This window comes from Rhinopithecus roxellana, chromosome 10, assembly GCF_007565055.1.
Source record: "Rhinopithecus roxellana isolate Shanxi Qingling chromosome 10, ASM756505v1, whole genome shotgun sequence".
NCBI lineage: Eukaryota > Metazoa > Chordata > Mammalia > Primates > Cercopithecidae > Rhinopithecus > Rhinopithecus roxellana.
This window is the reverse complement of record NC_044558.1, coordinates 40,522,898-40,539,775: the sequence shown is the minus strand read 5'-3', so window position 1 is coordinate 40,539,775 and position 16,878 is coordinate 40,522,898. Positions and strand designations below refer to the sequence as shown.

Below are 16,878 nucleotides of genomic sequence, written 5' to 3'. Positions count from 1 at the left end.
ATCATGTTAAGAATATATGTTGCATTCCCATTTTGTTGTATGGGAATAAACCTACACAGAGTGAATCAGTAGCTGTGTGAGTAACTTATATATTCTATCACCATATATATAATAATTTGGAGGGGAAGGATTTGTAGTTAAATGATTGAATATGAATTGTATGTTTTTGAGATAACTGGAGAAGATACACGTAAAAGAAAAAAATATCAGTTGTGGGAGGGGTAAACTTTTTTGTCCATTTCATTTTTTATTCACTGTAAATTTCTCCCTTGTGTATGATGTCTGGCAGACAGTCTTAACTGAGGAAAGTAGAAGTGGGTAGGAAGAATATTTCATATTTAATAATTTCTGTTGCAAATAAAGTATGCTAGTCTAGCCCACGAAAATGATTACGAGGAAGACTGGTTGGAGTATAGAACAATTACTTTTTTTTGTTTTCTGTGTATCATATTGAATATTTTTGCTACTGTTGATATATTTATGTGTTAGTAATTTTGACGGCTTTTGGATAATTCCACTCTAGAGGGAGAAGTGGTGGGCGGTCCTTCCTGTGACACGACCCTTGAGTGACAGTTCTATTTGATTGCCTCCGGTACTGTGAGGAAAGGACACGACTCTATGGTGAGGACTGATGGACATACATTATCTGAGAAAAGAAACTACCAGGTAAGACCAGTCTTTTGCTTTTTTCTCTATTGGTCTTATAGCTATATTGAAACTGTTTAAATGTGTTATATGTAATTGGAACCAGCAAATTCGATACACCTCAATTTGAAAATTTGGGTTTATAATTTTAAATTAAGTACTGGATTTGATAGTTGAAACAGTTGGGAACACTTTTCAGAATAAAACATATTCATAATGTATATTCTTTTAGTGTCAAATCAGGTTTTCTGAGATGTATGTCAAAACTTAGATTATATGATATACACGTTATGACTTCATGACTGGATTCAAAGCTAGTAAAAATGAAAGTGTTGATTGCTTTTATGTATATTATTCCTGGAAGGCTAAACCCTAAGTCTTGTGCTGTATTTTGGATAGCAAAGTATATGTCACAGAAATGTAGACAGAGGTGAGTAGAGTATAGAAGAAATAGAAATGAGAAACCCAGGGTGCTCAGAGACCCAAATTCTATTGAATTTGTTATTAGTTTGCTGTCCTTAAAATGCTCAATTCTTGTTTTCTCATTTAATAAGGTGGTTAATCATATCCATTCCTTGAGTGTGTAGGAAGGCTGAAAGAATAGTGGAAATGTAATGTTGCTATTTCTGAACTTTGAAAAGAAGGTGAATTTTAAGGATTGTGCTATTAAACAGTGATTTAAAGAAAACCAACATATTTGAATTTAGTTTTTTAAAGGAAATATCCTTTATTCATTTGATAGTGATCTGTTATCACATTTATTTAGTTATCCGGAATAGAGAATACTTTAAAGCTTGAGTACAAATAAACTTTTAGGCTTCCTGCACAGATATGTGTCAAACCTCCCGACCTCCCACACTTCCTTTCACTCATCAGTTCATTCCCTCTAGGTTGTGAAGGCAACTAGTATGATAGCAGCAGCTTTGGTTAACCGTTTATCTGCTAACCATTTATTTTAGCCCAGCTAATCTTTTCTTCCCTCAAATTGTAAAAGTGAGCGGTGGAGCAAATTGTAAATTAGTCTTTTTGGTGTGTAGTATAACAAAGAGCCTTTGACTATAAGATCTGGGTTCTGGTTTAGGCACTGTTCCTAATTAAAAATAATGTCATATTTAACCTTTCTAGAATTTTTTCTAACTTGGTGTCTAAAGTTTCTTGCCAGATCTTTATGATTTTAATAAGCCAGAGAAAACTGAGGCTATGCTGAATCAGTTTTCTCTGTAAGTTTTCTTCTGAGTTGTCCTCACAGACTTGACCAACATAGCCTTTGCTAATTATTTGTACTCAGGTGTAGCTCCTGCTTCCCAACCACTTCCAATTACCTTGACTCATAAGATTTTAATTGGTCACACTTCTTGAACTTCTGCATCTTTTGGTAGGTTCTGCCAAATTATTTTAAGAATTTTGTGATTCTGAATTATGTAGCTTTTCAGTGCTCATAATCCAGTTTGTAAAGTGTAAATGTAGAATTTTTATGTAATTACACACTATAGTTAATTTGTCTCATGGAACCATATTAATATAGAATTCCAAAATTTATAGTTAAGAAAGAAAACAGAATTAGGTTTTATATATGAAGACATCTGCTTATTCTTGCTCATTCTACACTAAAAATACTCCATTGTTCCAGTCACATTATTTACAAATAATCCAGGTTTTTGAGCATACCTGGAAAACACATTTTTGGTTGTGGTTTTGCTGCCTCAAAATGTTGTCCCTTTTCTCTGTTTATTGATATATAGTTGTACATATTTATGAGGTACGTGTGGTATTTTGTCACATGTTTAGAATGTGTATATAAGAATGTATGGGAAATTCAAAGGAATGTTCATCACTAAAGTAACATTTGTATTTGTACTGGTAGTGTAAGAATTTTTATATTCTTAATATATTCATCATAATACCTAACAGGAAATTCTGTTTCTATACATGTGCTTTTCAGAGTAGGGTTCAAAAATAAAATAATTTTACAACCCAGCTTTAAACAACTGTTTCCAAGGATACTCCAATATGCATTTAACATCACTAAGTAAAAACAAAAGAGAAAAGGGACATAGAGGGATAAATTCTAATGTTCCATAGCAGAGTAGGGTGACTATAATTAACAAGGTATTGTATATTTCAAAATAGCTAGAAGAGAGAACTTAAATCTTCCGAATTGATGAAAATGATTTTGGGTTTTTAAAAATTCTATTTTGGAGGAAATTTATTTATTTTTCAAGGGTAAAGTAGAATTTTTTTGTGTCTATGTTTATAACCATTTTCATTTATCTTTGAGGGCTTTTGCTTTTGAGAGACACTTTGTATTTATTCGAACATTCTGATAATAGGCTAATACTCCAGAGTTTAACAAAAAATTTTGTAACATTTCTCCAGGTCTCATTTCCTTTCAGACCTGATTAAAGCCTTAGGAATTTAGTGTAGGAAAGTGCATTCCCTCGGCTATGTGCTGAAGATAGTGACTTTTAAATGGGCATGGTTTGAAGTATTGATTTTTATGGTGGTATCTACTTTGTGTGTTTCCTTTCTTACTATAAATTTAAGCCCAGTTAGGTATTCGGAGTTTGAATACAGTAGTTGAAGTTTATTTGCAGAGATAGACTTGCCATATTAGTTCAGATAAAACAATTTATTTATATGGCTCACGGTTCATTTTTGGATTGTCAAGGTTTTTCCAAGGAAATGCACCTTCAGTTTTTGTAAGCATTTTCTTATCTTCCTCTAATTTAGACTAACTTACCCTAACTATGAGCATGCGCATGCACAAATATAAACCATCTTAATTACCAATTTGACTAATCAATGGCTTTCCCTTTTTTTGTTTTTTTGGGGGGGGGTGGGGTTTGTTGTTGTTTTGAGGCCGACTCTCACTCTGTCGCCCAGTCTGGAGTGCAGTGGTGCACTACTGCAACCTCCGCCTCCTGGGTTCAAGGGATTCTCCTGCCTCAGCCTCCTAAGTAGCTGGATTACAGGTGCGCGCCACCATGCCCAGCTAATTTTTGTATTTTTAGTAGAGATGGAGTTTCACCATGTTGGTCAGGCTGGCCTCGAACTCCTGACCTCGTAATCTGTCCGCCTCGGCCTCTGAAAGTGCTGGGATTACAGGTGTGAGCCACTGTGCCCGACCCTGCTTTCCTTTGTTACATAGCATATTCAAGCTTCTAAACATTACATTTAGACTTCCCACATTCTGGCCTTCTTAACATACATTTACCTTTCTGGTATCTGTCCTGTTACTCTTTGTAGTAGATTTTCCTATTTAGTAATACAACACTGCTTTTAATCTCCCTGCCATGCAGTTTTAAATCCACAAGGGTTTACTTATATTGGTTATTTTCATGTAATGCCTCACCTTTGTTCACATGATTCAAGAATTAAGTGTCAGTTTTTCCAGACGTCACCCTATGGTAGACTTAGTGTTCCTTTCCCTTTCTTTCATAGCCTTTAACATACTTTTAGTTCAGAGTTTACCATAATACATTGTAGTTGTGGTTATTTGTCCTTGTCTTCCTGTAGACTTGGGCAGTCCAGTGCCATAGGCACTAGTCACAAGTAGCTATTTAAATTTAAACTCATTTAAATTAAATAAACTTGAAAGTTCATTGGTCACATTAACCACATTTCAAATGCTCAGTGGCTACATGCTGCTAATGGCTACTGTATTGAACAGTGCAGGTACAGAACATTTCCATCATTGCAGAAAATCGAATTAGATAATACTGCTGTATCTAATAAGCTTCTTGAAAACTGGGACCGTATCTATATTTTGGTACTGCCAATCCCTAGCTTGGTGCCTGGTATGTAGATAGGTGTTCAGTGCATGTTGTTCCAATAAAATTAAACAAAACAGTGAAAGAAGGGAAAGGAAGAAATGGAAAGTATACTGGGTAACATACCAGTGTAAGAGGTATGGGAAAATAGAGGTATTTTCAAGATATTTAGATGTTACTTTGAGTGGAACTTTTCAATATGAGGTCACTGGTCACATCATATGCTAGTTCATTCAATGCATTATCTACAAACTGGGTCTAATGCATCCTAGTCCATACGTTTCTGAAGAATGATTCATAACCTAAAACACTGTATTTTTGTGGAATATAGTGTGTCAGAGACCTGTAACAATGATTGTATTGCCATTTTCTTTCCCAATATTAAATACCTTACTTCCTTTTTATTAACTTTAAAAATAACAGATGCCCATTACCAAAACATTGAAGAAAAATACGGAATATAAAATAACAATGAGAAAGTTTGCCTTGACAACTTTACTCTTAAGAGTTTGTTGTGTACCTTTTCAGATCTTTACTAGTGACTATATAGTGTAGCTGTGATTCATCATCTTTGTCTTTAACAAATGTGTATTTTTCTGCATTGTACTTAATGGAGCTGTTTCCGTTTCCCATTCTTTCCTCTGCCCTCTTCCCCAGAAGTAATCAGCAGTTTTAATTTTGTGTTTCATTCTTTATATTTTTGTAACTTTATTACATATATGTGTTTCAGTATATTGAGGTACATCTTTTTTATGTATTGTGTGGCAATTTTTTGGAAAGTGGTGCCCCGTATTTTATTATTTTGAGTAGGAAAAATCATAATGAATTTTCAGCCCACTCAAGACCCTAAACAATTTCCTAGATATAGCTAAAGTACTCAACACCTACTTGACAATTCACCAAGGATTTCTCCATAATACAGAGTATTTGAAATACAAGCTACTTAATATAAACAGAAACAAATGAATCACTAAGTATATTTCCATTTAGTATGTGCTGTATTCAGATCATAATTTTTCTTTTATACTGCAATAAAAATGTAATTGTAAATAAACAATTTAATGTATTTCCTTTCTTTTATTGCAAGTGGCACATTATTGAACATTTTTTTTCTCCCTGAAGTTCAGGATGCATGTTACAGCTTATGGTGACTTCGAGTCATAGTTGTGACAAACAGTACCAGCACCAAAGCATCTTAGAATCTATGATATATAGTATATTAGAGATATATAATGAATATAAAGAACACTTAAGGAAATAAAATCGTAGCTGAGTGTAGTGCTGTGCACCTGTAGTCCTCGCTGCTGGAGAGGGTGATGTGGGAGAATAGCTTGAGCCCCAGAGTTTGAGGCTACAGTGAGCTATCATCACATCACTGCACTCCAGCCTGTGTGACAGAGCAAGACCCTCTCAGTCAGTTGGTCGATCGATCAGTCGATTGATGGATCGATAGATGGATAGAATTTTATTAAATTAATACTTAATTGAAAATTTGTCAGATCTGGCGCCCAGAGAAGAAAAATTGAGTTTTTAGTTATATACTGCGGCTTGGTGTTGGGTGAAGATGAGTAAGAGCAACCTAATGACAGAATGATTTTTAAAAAAGGAAAAAAGCCTGAATCCACTGAATTGGTTCAGTTTTCTCTTCTTTGCTCTTGAAAGTCTTGCAACCAGATGACTGTGACACGTTATCACTAGCCAGAGAAAGGGGTAGAAAAAACTCACATGGATGACTTTTTATGTGCCCTTTACTTGCATTTGGACAGCTGCTTAAGATGAAGTTGTTCTTATAATTAAATTTTTGATTGTGAAAGCTGTGTTAATGTCATGATCACATGATTAGCAACAGAAGTCACTTTGACTCCGTGATGTAAAAAAATTTTTTTTTATTTGAGAAAGAGTTTCTCTCGTTGCTCAGGCTGGAGTGCAATGGCGTGATCGCTTGAGTGCTCACCTCAACCTCCCAGGTTCAGGTGAACCTCCCAGGTTCAAGTGATTCTCCTGCCTCAGCCTCCTAAGTAGCTGGGATTATAGGCATGCCACCACACCCGGCTAATACTGCTTTTTTTTTTTTTTTTTTTTTATAGTAGAGACAAGGTTTCTCCATGTTGGTCAGGCTGGTCTTGAACTCCTGACCTCAGGCGATCCATCTGCCTCGGCCTCCCAATTTGCTGGGATTACAGGTGTGAGCCACTGCACCCAACTTTTTTTTTTTTTTTTTGGAGACAGGGTTTCTGTCACCCAGGCTGGAGTGCAGTGGCACTGTCTCCACTCACTGCAGCCTCTGCCACCTGAGTTCAAGCAATTTTCATGCCTCAGCCTCCCAAGTAGTTAGAACTACCTACACGCGCCACCACATCCGACTAATTTTTGTATTTTCAGTAGATACAGGATTTCACTATGTTGCCGACACTAGTCTCGAACTCCTGACCTCAGGTGAGCTGCCTGTCTTGGCCTTCCCAAAGTGTTGGGATTATAGACATGACCCACTGTACTGGCCTAATCTAAATTTTTTAATTTGACCTTTTTTTTTTCTGGCGTTCATGGCTTCTCTTTGTCCTCTTTCTCAGGCCAACCAGTAATGTCAAATCAAGTTAAATGAATTCCCAAGTTCCTCAGTGGTTGGCTCATTGCTGTGTGATGCTAAGTGTTAACCCTTCTTTGAATGCATTATTCGTTCTGATACTTTTTTTATCATCTGAAATCATCAAATAAGGTGACATTTGTTTTCCAAAACGTAAGTTTCACCAAGACACCTGGTTTATGGCACCCTTAGTGAATTGGTAAATTTTTCATAGTGGCCTTGGGCCAAAAGAAACTCTGCTAAGTAAGTAATTAGGTCCAAATCACTTATATTCACATGGTTATCTGATAGATACTGCTGTATTTCCTAAGAAGATATAAAATATCTAGTAGCACCCCTGTGTGTTCACTCTGGTGTTCCTTTTGGCAATGTATGCCTTAGACTTTGTATATGAAATATGAAGTGTTCTCTTTCAAAAAAATACATTTAAGTGGTTTGCCTTAATCATGAATATGAAATGTGTACTCATTAAACCAAAAGTTAAGACATTAATGCAGATATTTCTGTGAATCAGAGAAAATACAGAAGCAAGCAAAGTTATCTTTTAAGACGTAATTCTTAGGTCTTGCGTGGAGTCTAGGATGATAGCATTGATGGTGGCAGGTTTAGTTGGTTTTTTTTTTTTTTAATCTATTTTCTGAATTTCCACATAAAAATAGAACCAACTAGACAGCAAAACTAAAACTCATGAAAACATTTATAGCAAAACTTGTTGACTAAGTGTCCCCATGAACCCCAATACAAGCAGGTGAGAACTAAGAAAAAGACCTACAGTTACCAGTTTTTATGCATAAAAAAGAGAGACACTGGGATGTCTGATGGACCTGAGAATGGAAGCACCCAAAGTAGTCAACAAGTATTCACTGGTAAATACGATTAGCCAGTTTGAAATTGGGAGAGATTTTGTCAGCTTCATAAGGTGAGTGTGAGGGACCCATGGTAAGGCTAGTGATTGGAACAGCTTAGCTCTTTGACCTCCTGAGAATGACCCACCAGTGTGTCCTTCTAGGATTCCACTGAGGAGAGGAATTAAAACTGTGCGGGAAGGGGACAAGAGACATTGGAAAGAGAAGGTCCAGACAAAAATGGGAGAGGAGAACAGAACCAGGAAATCTCAGTAAATAAGTGATCGTATTTTCAAACACTATGTGAAAATAACAGAACAGAGAACTTTATGAAGTTAGAGAAGTTTATCTGAACAAAGCAGTGTTCTAAAAATTCAGAAAGATTCAATTCCTAAGAGGTCTTCTAGAAATATGTTTGGGAGTGTTTATACCAATTTTGAACCCCCTCAGTACTCATATTCATCTGACATTTGATAATTTCAGAATTAAAATTATTTCCATCTGTTGAGGTTGTGTTTGAGATATATTGAGATAGTCTTCGTAGTCTTTTAAAAAAGATTTTTTGTTTTGTCTTCCATATTCAGTCTACCTGAAATTGATTTTTGTACATGGTGTTAGGAGTACAGTTTCCTTTCCCCTGCACCTAAATTATCATATGAGCATTGTGTACCAGTTTGTTCTACCCTGCTTAACTATTCAGCAGTGCTAGCTCTTTTGTAAATCAAGTTTCTCTTTATATGCATGGATTTCTTATGTTTCTGTTACCTTGATGTGTTTGTCTGTGCCTGTACCAATATCATGTTTTCTTAAATACTAAAGCTTTGTGTTAAATCTTTGTGTCTGTCTGCCCTTTTCTTCATAAGAGTCTTGACTTGGTCTTTTACTCTATGACAAATTTAAAATATTCATGAAAATGCTCCCCTCCAACAACTGAGTTTGTAAGTGGAATTGCATTGACTTCAGTTTTCTTTGCGGAAGAATTGATAAGTATATGATATTCTTCCTAACCTGGAATTTATATATTGAGTTCTTTCGAATTTTCTCTCAAAGTTTTATATTTTTTTCATAAGGGACTTAGAAATCTTTAGTCTGATTTATGACTACTTTTGTTGCTTTTCTTGGTTGTAAATTTAAAAAATATTTTTAGCTATAGGTGTTACTGAAATATAGTTGACTTAAAATTGATTTTTGTATCTATCAATGTTGCTAAACGTTTTAATTTTTATAATTTATGTGTAGGCTTTGGGGGGGTTCATGTAAGTAAACACATCATTAGGAAATGACAGTTTTGAAATTATCACCAGTTTTGAAGTTGTCATCATTAAATAATGTTTGATACAGGATTTTTTTAATAGATATACTTTGTCAGGGTAAAGAAATTGTTCATGATGCTACCTTATATATTTTTGCCTCTGTAGCATCTTTTTTCTTCTTAAGGTTGTTTACCATGTGCCTTTTCCCCTTATTTGCTCAGACTTGCTAGTGATGTCAGTTTTACTAGGAGTCAAATTTTAGCCTTTTTTATTTCTAAAATTTAGTTTTGTTTTTTATTCATCAGTGTTCTTTAATGTTTTCCTTTCACTTCTTAGAGTTTGTTATACTGTTCTTTAATCTTATGTTTTTAGTTTTCCAGGTAATTAACTTACCAGGTTCATCTAGTTATCTTTTTGTTGCTGGTTTCTCATATAATTCCATTTTGGTTCAAGAACGTGGTCTGTATGATACAATTATTTGTTCATGTGTTTGAACAAAATGTATATTAACCAAATTGGCCGGTGTATTGCTTTGTTTCTCTCCATTAGATCAAGTTTGTTAATCTTACTATGTATATCTTATGTATCCATATAATCATTTATCCCTTTGTTTAGATCTGGATTCCAATATATCTTATTTCTTTAATTATTTTATACGTTTTTGTGTTTAGCTTGTGATAGATCCAACAATTGGAATTTGTCATAGATTATGCTAATGTTTTTGTTTCTGCTGGTTCTCATTGTGCTTTGTTTCCTTGTGTGTATATTAAGCTATCATTTCATGTTTCTTAGAACTCTGGGAATTCTTTGAGGACTAGGTAGAAGGGGACATTTCTCCCAAGGGAATTTTCACTTGTTTTTGCTAAGCCCCTAAGGCACTACCAATCCAGAACCAATTCCAAATAAAATATTAGCTTGAGGTTGGAGTCCACATAGGTAATGTGAATTCATGCTTGTTTGTGGCTATAAATTTTCAGGGCATTCCGTCACCACTTTTTGCTTACAAGATTTTTGCTGTATTCTTTACTAAGGAATTATTACAATTACGGTGTAGCTCTTTTTTTTTTTTTTTTTTTTTTTTTGAGACAGAGTCTCGCTCTGTCGCCCAGGCTGGAGTGCAGTGGCGCGATCTCAGCTCACTGCAAGCTCCGCCTCCCGGGTTTACGCCATTCTCCTGCCTCAGCCTCCTGAGTAGCTGGGACTACAGGGGCCTGCCACCTCGCTAGTTTTTTGTATTTTTTAGTAGAGACCGGGTTTCACCGTGTTAGCCAGGATGGTCTCGATCTCCTGACCTCGTGATCCGCCCGTCTCGGCCTCCCAAAGTGCTGGGATTACAGGCTTGAGCCACCGCACCCGGCCTTTTTTTTTTTTTTGAGGTAGTGTTTCACTCTTGTCGCCCAGGCTGGAGTGCAATGGTGTAATCTCGGCTCATTGCAACCTCTACCTCCCTGGTTCAAGTGATTCTCCTGCCTCGGCCTCCCGAGTAGCTGGGATTACAGGCGCCTGCCACCACATCTGGCTAATTTTTGTTGTATTTTTAGTATAGATGGGGTTTCACCACATTGGCCAGGCTAGTCTCGAACTCCTGACCTCAGGTGATCCATCCACCTCGGCCTGGGATTACAGGCATGAGCCACTGCTCCCAGCCATGGTGTAACATTTTAAGGTATCTGATTTATAAAAAGATTTTTTAAATAGCTTCTCCTTTAGGAATATAAGCTTGTGGCTTCTCTGGGATTCTAGCTTTTACTCTTGTTTAAGGGTGCTGAATTTCCCTTGCTCCCTTCCAGGTTCAGCTGTACACTTAAAAATGTAACCTCTGTTAGTGTTTATTTTGTTCATTACTATATCCTCCCCTGAGAATAATGTCTGGCATGTAGTAAGTATTGTTGATTGGATAAAGTTAGTATTTTATGGAGCAATTTTAGTTGTTATTTAGTGGAGCGTTCTGGATTCTTAGTAGTACTACCAAACAACATCTATTTTAATTATTCTTTAGATCTCAGCTGAAATCTCATTTTCTAAGGGAAACATTTTCTGCTTAGACTTCTGTTATATTTTCTCATGGTTCATGGTAATTTTAGGGGTGGTGGTAATGTTATTTCTGCTTTTTATTATCATTCATAACTGAATAGGTTTGTTGACTCCTTTTCTTCCCATCTTTTCCTTTCTCTTCTTACTTCTTAACCCTTTCTTCTCTCGTTTCCCTTCTTTTGTTTAATTCCCTCCCTTGCCCTGCTTTCTTTATTTTCTTGCTCACTTCTCTTCCTTTTTTATTCCCTTCTTCATAATATTTTTCTTCTGCCTAAAGGATTAAAAATTTTTTTCCTAAGGCATTTCTAGTGGTAATGAATTATTTTAGGTTTTGTTTGAAAAGTCTTTATTTCACCTTTATTTGTAAATATACTTTCACTGAGTCTGAAGTTCAAAATTGACAGGTTTTTTGCTTTTAGAAATTTTTAAATGGTGCTTCACTATCTTATTTCCCATGAAAAGTCTGCTGTCATTCTTATCTTTAGTCTTTTGTATATAATATACCTTTTTCTCTCTGGCTAATACTAAGATTTTTAAATTTGTCAGTTATTTTACACAGCTTTGTTAAGGTCTATGTTGGTGTAATTTTTTCATGAGTCTTGTGCATGGGATTTGTTGAGCATCTTGAATTTGTATGTTTATACAAATTTAGGAATTTTTTTCATCCATTATTTATTTGAATATGTTACCCATCTTACTGTCCTTTGAGGACTCCAATTACACATATATCAACTTGCCTGGAGTTGTCCCATAGCTTACTGATGCTTTGTTCATTTTTTTTTTCTTTTTTTCTCACCATGTTTTAGTTAGGATAAAATATTACTATGTTTTTAAGTTTGCTAATCTTTTCTTCGGCATGCCCATTGTTCTGCCTTCTTTTACATACAAAATGTAATTGTACCTCTTTGAATATCATTGTCTACTAATTCTATTACTCATGTTTACTAGTAGAAACTCTGTCTGTTTCTATTGAGTGTTGGTTTTTTGTTCCCTCCTCATTACCTGTTCTCTTTTACTGTTGCTTTGTATGGCTGGTGTTTTTTGCTTGGATGCCAGTCTTTGGAAACTTTATCTTGTTGAGTGCTATATAATGTTTGTATTTGTATTAATATTCCTTAGATTTCTTGTGGTTGCAGTTAAGTTACTTATAATGGAAACCATTTGATCTTTGAGACATCCTTTTCTTTTTTTCTTTTTTTTAGGTCTTGTTTAACAGAACCAGAGTAGTCTTTAGGGTTAATTTTCTTCCAACTACTTAAGCAATTCTTTTCTGAATTATGTAAATTATGTTTTTCTACTCTGGCTGGTAGGAAAATAAATGATTCCCAGCCCTGTCTGGGCCGTGGGGATTGTTTTCTCTGTTTCTTTCAGGTGGCTTTTTTTTTTTTTTTTTTTTTTAAAGTTTCTGATAGTTTCCTTACATGCATGTGCTAATCAGTACTTAGCTGAAGACTCAGAGGGACGCTCTGCATATTTTCAGAACTCTTTCTCTGTGCCACTTTCTCTCGTCTAGTGTCCCAGCCTATTCATTCTGGCTGCCTTTAATTACCCAGACTGTCTTTTCCACTTCCTCAGTTCACAAAGATTGCTGGGCTCCACCAGTCTGGAATCCCTCTCCCTCACTGCAGACTGAAAACTCTTCCGGTCTTATAAGCAAGGGTAGTTGTTGAGCCCTCATTGATTCTTTCTCTTGTCTCAAGGATTGTTGTCCTGCATGGCCTAATATCCTGTGTCTAAAATTCATTGTTTAATATATTTTGTCCATTTTCAAGTTGTTTTAGGTGGGCTACTGCTACAACTAGTACTACCACTACTCTCTCTTGGTTGGAAGTGAAAATCTTAATGTTTCATTTTTTTAAAGTATTTTTTCTTATTAAAAATTTTTTTGTAGAGACAAGGTCTCACTATATCTTAAATTTTTTATAGAGACAAGGTCTCACTATGTCAGACTTGTCTTAAATTCCTGGTGTGAAGTGATCCTCCCACCTTAGCCTCTCAAGATGCTGGGATTACAGGTGTGAGCCACTCACCCCTATTTCATTTTTAAAAACTGTATTTTGGTTGAGAAGATGAATGAAAACCATTCCTGATAAAGAGAATAAGCTTTTGTGTCAATATTCAGACAAGGCTTGGAAGCTTTCTGTTATATAAAATACTATATAGTGTGCAATATACACAAATCTTGGGCCATTTATCAGCACTTAAGGTCATTTAGAAAGAAATATAAAACAGTACAGGTCAGTAAATGAATTCCAGTTCTTACGTAGAATTGTCACAGTCCTGATTCAATTTAACTTAAAAGTTGAACTGTTTGCCCTGAATTTCCTAATTCCCTTAAGAATCCAGGAGGCTCGTAGATACAGTGGTCATTCATTTTCTCAGCTATAAGGTAAACATTTTACTAATTAGCATTTCTTTAAAAAATTTGTGTTGTATAGCATAAAATAGTATATATTATCTCTGTATTATTTTATCTGGATCAGTAAATTAAAGACAGTATAATAAATGTGCTAATTTTTATATGATTTTTGAAGATGTTTTCAAGGATTTTTGAAAATTTGAAGAAAACATCTTCAATTTTTGAAGATGTTTTCAAGGAAAAAGAAAACACCCTTATTAGGGCCAAAAATGCTAAGAGCACGTGAAATTTTACACCTATTCTTTTCTACCAAGGCACTTTTTTTTTTTTTTTTTTTTTTTTTTTGAGACGGAGTCTCATTCTAGCCCGGGCTGGAGTGCAGTGGCCGGATCTCGGCTCACTGCAAGCTCCGCCTCCCGGGTTTACGCCATTCTCCTGCCTCAGCCTCCGGAGTAGCTGGGACTACAGGCGCCCGCCACCTCGCCCGGCTAGTTTTTTTTTGTATTTTTTAGTAGAGACGGGGTTTCACCGTGTTAGCCAGGATGGTCTCGATCTCCTGACCTCGTGATCCGCCTGTCTCGGCCTCCCAAAGTGCTGGGATTACAGGCTTGAGCCACCGCGCCCGGCCCCAAGGCACTTTTCTAAAGGCACTGTGATAAAGCTAAAACAAATGTGCTTGGTGGAGTGAAGAGCCTTTAGTTTGAGCCATTAGTCTTCACCTTCTACCTGAATCACTTGGGTCCATTTATATAAAGTCTTTGACACTGTGGGCATAGTTAACAGTGAAATCTTTAAAAGATTTGGTTTGCTTTGTTAAAGCATTTCTGTTAAATAGAGAAGGAAAGTAGAAAATTACCATTAAAACACCACGGTAGGCCTGGCACGGTGGCTCATGCCTGTAATTCCAGCACTTTGGGAGGCTGAGGCGGGCAGATCACAATGTCAGGAGATTGAGACTAGCTTGGCTAGCATGGTGAAACCCCATCTCTACTAAAAATACAAAAAATTAGCTGGGCGTGGTGGCGGGCACCTGTAGTCCCAGCTACTCAGGAGGCTGAGGCAGGAGAATGGCGTGAACCGGGGAGGCGGAGTTTGCAGTGAGCCGAGATTGTGCCACTGCACTCCAGCCTGGGCGACGAGCAAGACTCCCTCTCAAAAAAACAAAAAGAAAAAACCACGGAATAGTTACTGCAAGCAGTATTCATGGATGAATGCTATAATGAGTGGACAGAAATGTAAGGACAGACAGGTATTTGCATGTTCTCACAGTACTTCTCCAAAACATTTCTTATTTAAAAAGAGAAAACTAGTAGTTTACAGTGGAGAAAACTTCCAGATATACCACGTTAACCATGATCAAGGTTAACTTCACCTATAATAAGACATATTAACATCATATGCACTCATATATTGGAATATATGCATCACATATGATACACTTGAGAAGACTACATCACCTGTGGTGATGTGGCTTTCAGAATGCACAACTTCAATCTAATTATGAGAAAATATCTGACAAACCCAAATTGTGGGACATTCTGCAGTGTGTGTGATACAACATCAATATTGGGAAAGATGAGAGGAAAGACTGGAATAAGTCTCGGATTGGAGAAGACTAAGGAAATGTAAAACTAAATGTAAGGAGTTGGGGGACAAAGTATTGTAATTTTAAATAGACAAGGAATTCCTTACTGAGATGACTTCATAGCTGAAGTAGGTGAATAGGAAGCCATCTGGATGTCTAGAGAAAGAGCATTCCTGGAGGATAACAAATGCAAGGGCTTAGAGACAGGAGTATGTCTGATGTGTTTGAGGAATAGCAAGGAGGCCAGTATGGCAGGAGCACATGAAGAGACGGGGAGAATGCTAACAGAGGAGACTAGAGGTAACAGAGTAAGGTCATGAAAGCCTTGGAGGCCTTGGTATTGGTGCAGGAGTCCATTGTAAATGTGTTTCACCTCTGTTCCCTTTGATTTCTGATGTTCTTTTATTCTGAGCATGAAGGGAATAAAGTATATGAGTATAAAATGTAATACCTAACATCTAGCACTGGGTGTAGTAGATGCTCACTCAATGATTATTGAATTAGTGTACATGGCGAGATGTTTAGAAACATTTTAAAGATCATGTCTTTCCTTGCTAAAGGAATACTTTTCATTTTTAATTACGTCCTATAACATAAATTAGGATTCTGATACCTCTTTATATTTTTAAAATGTAAAGGTTTTAAAATAATTCGTCACCTTCAGTAATACCTATTTATGCTATTGAATAGATGTCTTAAATAAGCTTCTATTTTTATTAGTTTTAGAGTCTATTTTTCTCTGAATAATAACTCACTTTTTATATTTTCAAAGATTCAGTATTTTTGTAAAAGTGAATCAATTTCATATCTTTTTCTTTTCCTTTTCCCCTTTTTTTTTTCGAGATGGAGTTTTGCTCTTATTGCCCAGGCTGGAGTGCCGTGGTGCGATCTTAACTCACTGCACCCTCTGCCTCCTGGGTTCAAGCGATTCTCCTGCCTCAGCCTCCCGAATAGTTGGGGTTACAGACATGCTGGCCACCATGCCTGGCTAATTTTGTATTTTTAGTAGAGACAGGGTTTCTCCTTGTTGGTCATGCTGGTCTCGAACTCCCGACCTCAGGTGATCTGCCCACCTCAGCCTCCCAAAGTGCTGGGGTTATAGGCATGAGCCACTGTGTCTGGCCTGGATTTCGTATCTTATTTAAATCCTATATTCAGATTGTTTTGTTTTAAAATCTTAAAGTTTTTTTCTTTGTTATCTCGTTTGGTTAAAGTGCCAAGTTGTTTTTTTTTTTAAATGGAGGGGTCCTTATTTGTTTTTATCAGCATGGAACAGTTAAGAAATTCACTTTTTCCCAAGGAATGTACTTATATCAGAGTTATGTGTAGTTTTTACAAGTTCACTGGGCCACCTTTAGGAATTTTAAGTACATCCATATAGTGCAACTTTAATTCTGCTTGTTGATGGTGTTAATGTGTATGAGAGCCTTAGATTTAATGTTGAGTACTCGAGAGAGCAAGAGAGTGTATAAGGAGTGGATAGGCACAAAGTAGTTGAACACATTGCCTTACATGTTTTCATGATGGCCAGGTAAACTCTGTTTTTGCATTTTCTGGAAAAGTGTGTAAGGTTATAATGAGCACTGCTCTTTTTTTTTTTTTGTAAACTTAGTACTTTGAATTAGTCTGAAAGTTGAACCTGGGTTTCAGGAATAATGAAGAGGTGAACAGGGAGTCATAATGTTGAAACTGGACATTCAGAACTTTATAGCATGATTTCCTTATTTTTCAAGAGTGGAAGAATCCCATCGTTTATCATGTTCTGGTTGGACTCCTTTCTTACTATTTGCTGGAGTCGAACTT

The 16,878-nt window shown here is 36.2% G+C and overlaps 1 protein-coding gene across 1 annotated transcript in view; it reads left to right on the top strand.

The window, feature by feature from the left end:
* The window catches only part of CNOT2 (CCR4-NOT transcription complex subunit 2), a 110,086-nt gene that overhangs the window by 37,159 nt on the left and 56,049 nt on the right, over nt 1–16,878 (top strand). Inside the window, exon 2 of the mRNA XM_010358718.2 lies at nt 524–666. Coding sequence (XP_010357020.1) covers nt 619–666 — 48 coding nt within the window. The 5' untranslated portion in view covers nt 524–618. The remainder of the gene's footprint in view (nt 1–523; nt 667–16,878) is intronic.